Source organism: Tamandua tetradactyla, chromosome 7, assembly GCF_023851605.1.
Source record: "Tamandua tetradactyla isolate mTamTet1 chromosome 7, mTamTet1.pri, whole genome shotgun sequence".
In the NCBI taxonomy this organism is placed as follows: domain Eukaryota; kingdom Metazoa; phylum Chordata; class Mammalia; order Pilosa; family Myrmecophagidae; genus Tamandua; species Tamandua tetradactyla.
Genome location: NC_135333.1, coordinates 34,720,586 through 34,731,395, shown reverse-complemented (window position 1 = coordinate 34,731,395; position 10,810 = coordinate 34,720,586). Strand labels below are relative to the sequence as shown.

Below are 10,810 nucleotides of genomic sequence, written 5' to 3'. Positions count from 1 at the left end.
TGGCTGGGTGATTAGCCCAGTCGCAGATGTGCTTATGGCACAGGGGGGCAGGGACTGGCCCCAGGTCACGCAGGACATCAGAGGCCTCTATAAGGGCTGGGATCCGTCTGTCTTCCCCCTGTGGCCCAAAGAGACAGGCAGCTTGGGTCAAGATGAGTCACAGTTGAGGGTTTATTGCCTGTGTTAGGGAGGACGGGGGTGGCCAGGCAGCTGGGGCATCTCAGGAGGATCTCTTGACTGCACGCTGCGGGGCTGGTAGGAAGGGGGCTGAGGAAGTGGAGCTGCTGCCCCTCTGCCACCCAAACAGCCCCAGGGCTTGATGCCACGACATCCTGTCTGCTGCTGGCTGGTGCCTAAAAAGGGGGACTCACTCAGGACAAAGGCCTTGGGAGCTGCCAGGAGTTAACCTGCACTAGTGAGCCTCCTGCCGGGGGGCTGAGGAGTCTTTTTCACTCGAGGGAGATCCAGCTCAGAGTGGTTGGCACGCTGGGCCTGTCCCAGTTTTGGGGTGCTGGCCAGCACATCTCTAGGCCCCGAGCCTCTGTGTATGGTGTTAGTGGTGGTAGAAGCAGGAGTGTGGTGTAGCTACCCCAGCTGCTCTCTACCCCTGGGATCTTGGGGTATCTACAGGGCTGGGGGTCCTTCCAGACAGCCACTTACCCCCTCATCTTGGGCATTTGAGTCCCTAGTTTCACTCACACTAGGTCTCATTAGGGTCACGGTTCCTGGACACCCTCCCTTGAGCCAGTATCCCCATTTCTCTGTGTTCCCCAGAATGGAGTGCAAGTGGTTGGGGGAGAGTGGAGGCAGGGCCCCTCCTGCTTGACCTCCCAGGCTAGGCCATCCCCTGGCCAGAGAGGGAATAATCATAAACAAACACAGCTTGGCCCAAAGGGACTCCAGGTGAGGGATCCCCAGAGGTCTCCTGGGCTGAGAACATCCTTGTCCCCACCCAGCCCTGCCTGAAGGATAAGCAAACAGGCCGGTCTGCAGCTGGCTGTGTCCATTGATGTGTCCCCAGCAGCCAGCATGGCCAGGGAAGGGACAGAGTATCAGAAGGGCTGTGAGTCCGGGAGCTCCACCCTTCCACAGACCCTCATCTCAGAGGAAGAGGTGCAGCCACATGGCTCAGCATGGCCCAAGCAAGGGAACATGGCCTCAATTTAGGGTTTGCAGAGCCATTGCCAGGCTGAGGAGGGACTGTGGCTGGCAAGGCAGGAACCCCCAAATTGCTTTTACCCCTAAGGCCCGTCTTACCTACCTCTCCACTGCATAAGATATGATGAGGGCCTGTCTGCTTCCATGTTTTACCCCCTCCCCCTGCCAGAGATGAGGCTCCCCCAAGGTGTTCACCAGCCTGGCTTCTACAGGGAAGGATTGAGGCCACCGAGAAACCCCAGCCTAGGGTGGGACTGGGGAGCTCTAGCACACAGGAGTCTGGCCTCTGGGGTAGAGGGGCTCAGGGCCAGACATGAAGGGTGCAGGCTTGTGCAGCAGGGGTCCTGCCAGGCCCACCTGTATCCCAGCTTCAGGCTTGACACAGGTGGGCAGGGGATGACAGGGGTCTTGTGTGTTTGGGGGGAGGGGACAGACAGCAGACAAGCAGGGGAGACTGCCTGGTGGCCCCCCTTCGGCCAACTCTTACCCAGTCACCGGTCTTGGGGGGGGGGCCAGGGGGCTGTGGATGGAGGCACACGCTCAAGACCACAAGCACAGACAGACAGACACGTGCACACTGAAGCCACCCGGGGCACTGGGTCAGCCAAGGCATGAGAACACAGAGCTGGCTGCTGGCCATCGGCCCTGCGTGGCTCCCCACCCGGCCTAGGAGCCCACGATCTGGCCAGACCATGTTTCATGGGGAGTGTGGGGGGCCAGCTGGGTGAGCACCACCTCCACGGCCTGGAACTTCTGGTTCTTAGGTGGGATTGGGCACATCTTGTAGGTCACTTCGTCGCCTTCCACGGGGACATACTCCCCCTCGATGCTGGTGGGCAGGAGAGAGGGATCAGTTCCACAGCAATCCCACCCCCTAGATACCCTGTATGGCTTGGCAGGAGGAGAGGCCTGGCTAGGACAGGGGCTCCTGGAACAGTCCCGCTTTTCAGGGCCTCGGCTGTCTAGTCTGTAGAATGGACATCATGAGCAGTACCTGATGCTCTGTGTTGTTGGGGAATGTGAGACATGAAAGTCTCAAGTCCCTGAGACTTGGAGAAGCTCAGTGACTTCCAGGTCATCCCTGGCATTAGGGGTGGGAATGGGCCTAGACCCAGGCCCCCCTCTCCTAGCCTACCTGCCTGAAGGCCCCTTCCTGGCTGAAAGGCCCAGCAGTTGGCCCAACCCTCTCAGGGACCCCCCTCCCCAGTGCTGGAACAGTACCCAGGGCCCTGCCCATGGTTCCTGGGGCCTCTGGGTGTGTGGGCCCCTCCCCACCAGGCCCCAGCCCTCCTTTCTCCAAACAGCCCCTGCCCCTACTGAGGATGGGAAAGAGGCCAGGAACACAGATGTCAGCTAGCAAGGGCAGAGGCCTGGATTGGCGTTTTCCCAGGTGGGGGCTGGGGACACTGCAGCGTGGTCTGGCCAAGGACAGGCAGTGGGGGATGGGGTGCTCACTCAGACACGTGCACGAAGATATCCTCGGCCCCGTTCTCAGGGGTGATGAAGCCATGGCCCTGGGAGCGGGAGAACTGCTTACAGACGCCCTTGAACACGGGGCCAGCCGAGGCTCGGGCTGTCCTGAGGAGAGGGGAAGGAGGATTGGAGCTGTAACCTAGGACCCCTCCCCAGGCCCTCCCCCCACTTCACCCTTCCTGAGTCCAGACCAGAAAATGCCAACAGTTACCACTCACTCAGTCCTCACATCATCCCCATTTGACAGACTAGGAGATGGGGCCCCAGAGAGGGAGTTGCCTTCCAGGGTCACACTTCCAACTCCCAGCCAGTGCCCTCTACAAGCCTGCCCAACATTCAGGCTTATATGGACTCCTATGGTAAGACCTCCGAGGGAAGAATGTCCAGCCTAGGCTTAAATACCTCCCAAAATGGGGAGCTCACTACCTCCCAAAGCACCCATATCCTCCTCATTCGTTCATTCGCACTTTATTTACTAAGCATCTGCTCTGTGCCTGGCGTTGGGTCACACATGGGGCAATCAGCACTTGTCATCAAAAAATTGTTTCAGCCAAGCCACGTCTGTCTCCCTATGGCTGCCACAACCCCCAGGCTGTCACCGTCCAGCCTGCCCATCCTCTCCGAAGGTCAGTTCCATGCCTCAGCTTTTGCCCATGCTATCCCATCTGTCTGGAACATCTGGCTTCCTCCATCTCCTCCATCTTCCAAGCCCAATCAGACATCCTCTTCCCTGATAGCCCAGGCTGGGCCCTCACCCCTAACCCTGCCAGGTGGCATTGCATAATAGACAAATTCCTCTGGACTGTATAAGCAACCTGAGTGCCAGGACTTGTCTATTCATCACTGCATCCCCTGATCAGTAAATCTTTGGGGAATGAATGAGTGAGCGAACCCTTGCAATCACTGGAAGGGGCACTCCCAGCTCCCTGTCCTGGGGTGAGACCTGAGCTACTCCCGGGAGCTGCGGGACAGTGGGGACGGGCAGTCTGGGGCTGGAGTTTGTCTTGGCCAAGGAGCAGGTACTCACGCTGAATAGGTCCGGGTCCTTTTGGTGGGCAGAGGACTGGGCAGGTCCCGGGATGAGACCCCTCCCCGCTCCCAGACCCTGCTGCCCTCCCTGTGGAAGGGAAAGGTGGGCCAGATGGGGGACTTGGGGGAGTGGAGCGGGGGCACCACCGGGGGTGACGTGGGCTCCGAAGTCATGGCGGGGCCAGCAGGAGAGCCTGGAGGGCTCCGGGTTGCAGGGGCCGGTGAAGGGCTCAGGCGTCCTTGCGGGCAGGGCCCGGCCTGGCCCTGCTCGGCGGCCTCACCAGCCACGGGCTCCGTCTGGAGGGGGAGAGAGAGGCACAGGTGAGTCTGTTCTGGAGGGATGGCCATGAGCATAAATCGAGAGGACTTCACTTTGCTCATGGCCACTCTCTGGGTCTCAGTGTCCTCACTGGACAGACAAAAGGATTAACTGACCTCTTACTCCTAACAGCATGAAGGAAGGCCCGTGACTCCGGGCCCTGGGAAGTGGGGTGAGTGGGGTGACCAGAGGATGGTCTGGGATATGGTTTGGCACAAGAGTTTTCTGTTTCAGAGCCAACAGACAGGGGTTTGAATCTCAGCTTTGTCACCTTGGTGACTTCCAGCAAGCCGCTTAGCTCCAGAAGGGGCTCTGATCCCAGACGGCCTGGGTTTGAATCCCAGCTCCTCAGTGTACTGGCTACATGGCCTTGGTCACACTTAACCTTTGCCTCAGTTTCCCACTCTGTAAAATGGGGATGGTGGAGGTTCTTACTTTACAGAATGGTTCCTGTGAGGATTCTGTGAATTCCTACATGCTCAAAATACAAGCAGCATATGGGGAATGTTGGCTCTTTTACCTTAGGCCAGGTTTCTTCACCTCTAAAATGAGGATAGCCCTTACCCTGCAAAGTTGCTGAGGCTCTGATGCTTTAGTGTGCCCAGTGCCTGCCATCTATCAGATACCTGATAAATTGCTATTATCAGTGATAATAGAAATCCCCATGTCAACAGCTCAGTGTCTGGTTGACCTTGAGGAAATGCACCTTATATTTTCCTCTACTGAAGAAAAGAGCATATTTCCCTAACCCCACCTCCAGGGATTGGGAAACCAGGAACCCCCAAGAGTCGGTGCTTTGGCACCCTGGGGCTCCAGTGGGCCAAGAGAAAGTGGGTCCATGGTTGCCAGGGCTGGGGCAGCAGAGAATGGGAAGTGACCACTAATGGGTACCAAATTATTTTTGGGTGATGAAAATATTGTAAAATTGATTGTGGTCATGTTTACACAAGCACAGCTGTACTGAAAACCACTGAATTGCCCACTTTAAGTGGGTGAATTGCGTGGTATGTGGATTACATCTCAATAAAACTGTTACCCAAAAGGAAAACAGTCAAGTTACCCAAGATGACACAGCCAGGAAAGCAGGCCCTGCAGTGTACCCCAGAGGTGTCCCCTTACCGTGGCAAAGGGTGCCAGGTGGTAGGGCAGGAGGCCACGGCCAACTCCAGCTCTGCCTCCACTCCAGGAAGCAACTGTCCTGGCCTCCCCACTGCCCTGCTCTCCCCTGCCTGCTGTGGTGCTTGATGGTGACAGCTGGTGCCGGGAGGTTGGGGGCCGGGCATGGGGGTGGAGGCGGCCCCCTGTGGTTACCACGGAGACACTGCTGCGCTGGGGCCTGCTGGGGGTGGGGTCCGGGCTGAGTGACCGAGGCTCCGCAGCCTGATGGTGAGACAGGGCAGCGGGAAGCCAGGGAGATGGGCGGATCTATCCAGAGTTAGGGTGGAGAGCAGCCTCCCCTCCCTGCCCTGCCCACCCTGGGCCCCCAAGGGGCTGAGAAGCCTGGACAGCAGAGAAGGGGAGGAAACAACAAGCATGGTGGGTCCTAGGGGAAGGCCTTGGGGTACAGAGAACTGGCTCCTGCTCTGCCCCAGCCCAGCCAGTTTCCTCATTTGGGAAATGGGCTCTCAAGAAGCCCTCCCCCACGGACTGTTTTAAGGGTGAAATGAGAGGCAGTATAGGACACACTTAAGAGGTGCAGTTGCTCCTTGCAGATACGGCTGTAAACTGGGCATAAAGGGAAGAAGAGAAGAGACTGATTAAGAGGGACCCAGCCCACTGGGTCACCTGCTTCCTCCTTGCTCCCCAACAGACTCCCCTGCTGGGCCCCTGCCCAGGCCCTCACAGCACCAGAGCTTGTTGTTTTATTTAATTCTTGCAACCATCCTTTACAGTAAGAGCCATTATTATTCTCATTTTGCAGACAAAAAATTAGAGGCTCAGAGAGGTTAAGTCATTTACTTAAGGCCACACAGCAGCCAATGTCTGAACCAGGATTGGAATCCAGGACAATCCCATTCTGGAGCTCTGGAGTGGGAAGTCAGGAGTAGTGGGTTCAGACCCTGCTGTAGCACTGGCTTGCTGCGTGACCTTGAACAGAACCTTTCTCTCTCTGGGCCCAGTTAGAGCCCTGGACTTGGAGGAGTTGAATGATACCCAGCAGCCTGGCAGTCCAGGATGAAGGGACAGAGTCAATGGAACAGAAAGGGGCAAGTCAAGTTGAGGGATGAGGAGGAGCAGAAGGAGGGCTTTTTCCTTTTAATGCCTGAATGCCACGTTCCATGCAAAGTCTGTATAGAAACTCTTTTCCCAGTCCTTCTGAGAGGCTGAACTTACAAATGTTTCCATTTTATGGATGAGGATGCTAAGGCTCAGAGAGGTTAAATGACTTGCCAAAGGTCACACAGAAGGTAAGAGACAGGACTCAGATTTGTCTGGCAAAACCAGTACACTTCCTATGAGGATAAATTCTGTTCCTGGTTCAGCCAAGACAAGGCTAGAGTTTTCCCAAAAGAACTTTCCCGGAGAAACTAAAGGGAAGAATAACCTTACCCAAGAACAGCAAAACAGAATCTGTAGAACATTGGTTGCAGCTCCATGAAAGGCCCTGGCCCTGAGGGATTTTGGTGTACCCTTCAGATTCAGCTGCAGGAGGGTGAGGGGGCAGCTCAGGACCCAGACGGTCTGGGTTGGAATCCTGACCACACGGCACCCTAGCTGTGTGTCCCTCCCTTCTGAGCCTCAGTTTCCTCATCTGCCAAATGGGGCTAATCGCAGCACCCTATGGGAGGGTTGTGGGACGAGCCAAGGAGTGTGCCACTTGTCCACTCAGAGTGGGGCATGTGAGCTTGGGCTTGTCTTCATCTCCCTGCTGAAGACCAAGCCGCCAGCTGATTACTGGACTCCGTGGAAGAAGGTGCCAGGGAATGTAAAAACTAAACACTACGGCAGTTCAGAGATAACCTGTGTGATAGCTGCCTCACGCCATGGTCCTGTGTGGCCCTTGGTGGTGACTCAGCCCTGTCAGCAGGTGACATGCCCAGGGCTGGGGCTCTGCTCCGATTCTCCGCTACCCCCAAAGAACAGGGCGGGAAGTGGCTGCCCAGGTTCCTGCCTTGACCACGAGAAACCGTCTCTGCCAGGACAGATCCAGGGAAAGCGAATGCTGTGTGACCTGGGGCAAGCCCCTGTCCTCTGGGCTCCCCTTTCTCCTTGGTGACACACGTCATCAGTGGTTCAGATGACTTACAAGGGCTCTGCCAGTCCAGCCCTCTTTGATGTAGTCAAACACACACGCACAAAACTGAAATGCTACTGAGTGCCAGGACTGGGCCATTTCGTCCTCACATCAACCCCATGCTGAAATCACCATCATTTTTCCCTATTTTCCCCAAATTGTTGAGGCCCAGAGAGGGGAAGAGCCTGCCTGAGGTCACACAGCAGGCAGGGGCGGGAACCCTTGGGCGGATGGGGACAGCAGAGAGTCCTCTGGCTGGAGGAGGCAGGAGGTGGGAGGCGAGGACCAGCAACTCCCTAGAAGCTCCTGCCCCCCATCCCCAAAGGAAGAGCAGGGTGTGAAGAACTGGGGAGTCAGGACTCGGGGTTCTATTTCTGATTTTGCGCTGACTCAGACCATGACCTTGGGTGAGTCAGTCGCCAAGTTTGCTAAGCTTAAAAACAACTACCCCCAGTTAAAACGTCCCAGCCCCAAGCCCCGAATGGGGAGAGCCGATACAGCGGGGAGGAATGAGTATGTTTGCTTAAAAATAGGAAGGACAGGGGACACGCTGGTGTCGGTGGAAAGGCTTTCTGAACATCTGAACACTGTGGTCCTGCTCATGGGGTGCATGGGGAGCCCGGGGTGGGGGGTGGGGGGTGTGCAGCCTGCTGTCCAGACCTGGTATTTCCTGGATCCTCTCCCTCCCTTGGCCCCCCAGACACTCCTTAAAATACTTCAGTGCCCACGCTGCTCCTGCAGCTGGAGGTGACCTAATTAAACCTGGCCCTGTCCCCTCCCACAGCATGTGGGGAGGGTGGGGCATTGCGCAGCCCATACGCCTCGTCCCAGGCCCAGCTGCCCAGACGGGCTGCTGAGATTGAGGGCTTGGGGACAGGGACGGGGCATCTCATGCTCTTGTCCCAGCTCGACCTCTGTTTGTCTGTGTGACCCTGGACAAGTCACTTCTCCATTCTGGGTCCCCTAGGGAGGGGAATGGGCTGGTCAAAGTCACCTGGGAGTAGGTGAGCTTGAACTCAAGGGTGGGTCTGCTGGATCCCCGAGCCTGTGAGCTTTCCAGTGCATCACACCACCCACCCTGGTGACCATTTTTGCTGCCTTGGGGGGCAGGGAAAGAGCCCCACTCACTGCTCTTTTTTTGGCATGGGCAGGCACCAGGAATCAAACCCGGGTCTCCAGCATGAGACTCCACCATGGCCCACCCCTCCTCGCTGCTTTTTTTTGTTTTGCATGGGCAGGCACTGGGAATTGAACCCGGGTCTTTAGCATGGCAGGAGAGAATTCTGTCACTGATCCACCATCGCACCGCCTCCCCCCCCCCACTGCTTTTTAACCCCCACTTTGCTGCTCTGCATGGACTAAGGTCTGAACTGCAGCTACCACAAGCACCCACCACCACCACAAGGCCCTGGGTCTCAGATGCTCAGGTTGGCCCAGATGTGACCAGCTCAGCTGGGTCCTGGGCGCCCTCTGCTGGGTGCTGCTCGCCGGTTCCTGCCTCCAGACCGGCCGGCTGTGGGGCCCCCTTCACCCCAGGAGGGATCCCCCTGCCTGGCTGGCGGGCACCCATGAACATCATCCATCCATCACTCTCCAGCCCATAGCCTGTCCTTTGGCCTCTCCCAGGCCCCTGTGCTGCCAGTTCCTGCTTCCACCTGTCTCTTGGGGGGCGGGGCCAACAGATGTGAGAAATAGAAGATTTTGAAAAGGGCTTCAAGGAAATAGGGAGAGGGAGGGGCAAGGCGGGGAGGAGGAAATATCCAGAATTTGGAGGGCCCCAGGAGCCTCTGGGATGGAATCAGATTTGGGAGCCAGCAACCCTTCCCCCCAGGGGGCTGGAGACCTCCCTTTCCCAGGGAGAGGCCTCTCCTGGCTCCCCTCCAGGCGGGCATGGTGCCAGGCTGCTGAGAGGTTGCCCACCCCCACCCCGCACTTCCTGCGCCCCTCCCCCAGCCTCAGCGGCCGCAGCAGTTCACACTGTATTTATTATTGTTCTCCCTGCATCCCCTCCCCTCTCCATGGGAAGAGCTGGCAGGCTGGCAGCTTGGCAGGAACCTGCTGTCTCCCTTCTGGGTGCCAGCATCCCCCCTTAGCACTGCCTGCACTCCTTGTACCTGGGTCAGGCCACTCAGGGGCTTGGCGCCAGCCAAGGCCGCCATGAGTTCCCCACGTCCCACAGCAGGGTGGCCCAGGAGCCCCACCCCCCACCCCTGCTTATCGCCCCTGCCCTCTGGGGGCTGTGCCCTGGCAAGGATGGAGGTCTGAGAGAGAGCAGCAGGCAGGAGAGAAGCAAGGGCTTTGCGTGGGGGTGGCTTCGAGAACATAATAACATGGAGTCACCTCTCCAAGCCCATTAACACAATTATCCCCCATTGCACTGGGGAAAAAATAGAGTTAGGAGAAGACAGCTGCTCTGGCTCCAACTGTCTGCCAGCCCCTGGTGGTCCCTCCCCAGCCCCAGACAGAATTCCAGGGGAAAAGACCAGTGTGCCCACGGCTGCACTTGGTGTTCAGCGTCTGCTCAGAGCGGTTTTATTTCCCCAGTTCCCCAGCTTCCCAGACAGGAGGCTGCGGCTTGGCAGGTGTCCGCTGTGCTCTGCCTCTTGAGCCAGACTGAAGTCCCAGACAGACACACACACACAGAGAGACGCACAGACACACAGGGAGCCACGCTTAGCTCCCCAGGGAGCCAGGGGGAGAGAGGGAGGGAGGAGCAGGGACAGTGGACCCATCTAGACCCTCCAACATCCCCTTCTGAAGCTGCGGGTGGGGGGCTCAGGCTGGGCCAGCCCCAGGGGAGATGCCCCCCCTTCCCAGCACCCCCAAAGTACACCTCCCTCCTTCGTCCCTGCCAAAGCCGATTCCTAGAGTCAGTGTGCCGGACCCCCCCACCCCTGCCAGCATCCCCAGCACCCTTACCTCTCCCTGGCAGCCGGGGTCCGGGCCCTGCCCTCCTGCAGCCGGCTTCAGCACTCTGCCTCTCTCCAGTGCCCGGGGCTGGCAGACAAGGGACGGTCGGTCTGAAAGATGTTCCGAGTGTGTGTGTGTGACTCCGGGTGTGCGTGCGTGCGTGTGTGTATGTGTGTGTGTGTGAGTGTGTGAGCATGCGGCACCTCCGGCCCCTCACTCACTCGCACACGCCTCCCTCCTGACGTCAGGAAGAGCGGGAGGGAGTGGTGGGGATGGGGTTTTGTACTCCCGGCTTAAAGGGCCACCAGGCCCTGCTGCCTGTGACCCGAACCCCACCTCCCGGGTCAGGTTCTGGCCGGGCCAGGAGGTGAGCCGCGTCTCTCCATCCTCAAAGCTTCTTTTTTTGGAAAGTGGCTTTTATTGCCCGGCTACGGTATAATTTGTGGGGCCAGGTTAGGGCAGGCAGTGCACAGGAATGCGGGGGAGGAAGAGCTGGGGACAGCCGCTGCATTTCTGGCAATTAGAGAGCAAGGGGTGGTGAGTGTGTATGTGTGTCTGCATGCTCGCGTGCGCGTTTGGGGTGGGGCCTGTGGGGTGGGGCAGGGTGGGGGTGAGTCTGGGAGAATGGAGGCCAGGGCAAAGAGGAGTCCTCCCGAGGGTGCTCCAGAGGAGGGATGGGTGAGTGG

At 58.1% G+C, this 10,810-nt stretch overlaps 1 protein-coding gene across 1 annotated transcript; it reads right to left on the bottom strand.

Moving 5' to 3' along the window:
- Positions 1 to 1,545: 1,545 nt before the first annotated feature.
- CSDC2 (cold shock domain containing C2) lies at positions 1,546 to 10,326 on the bottom strand. The gene is made up of 4 exons (XM_077169001.1): positions 10,134 to 10,326; positions 3,659 to 3,957; positions 2,614 to 2,736; positions 1,546 to 1,987 (listed from the first exon to the last, which is right to left on the bottom strand). Exons 2-4 carry the CDS (start codon positions 3,832 to 3,834, stop codon positions 1,825 to 1,827), a joined length of 462 nt encoding a protein of 153 aa, XP_077025116.1. The 5' UTR covers positions 3,835 to 3,957; positions 10,134 to 10,326; the 3' UTR covers positions 1,546 to 1,824.
- Positions 10,327 to 10,810: the final 484 nt, after the last annotated feature.

What these genes read in the sequence shown, in the direction of transcription:
- CSDC2 (XM_077169001.1), bottom strand. Translation starts at nt 3,834, where the DNA reads ATGACTTCGGAGCCCACGTCACCCCCGGTGGTGCCCCCGCTCCACTCC. An exon ending in AGGACCCGGACCTATTCAGC is followed by an intron (nt 2,737 to 3,658) that starts GTGAGTACCTGC and finishes CCCTCTCCTCAG; the next exon opens with GACAGCCCGAGCCTCGGCTG. An exon ending in ATCTTCGTGCACGTGTCTGA is followed by an intron (nt 1,988 to 2,613) that starts GTGAGCACCCCA and finishes CCTGCCCACCAG; the next exon opens with CATCGAGGGGGAGTATGTCC.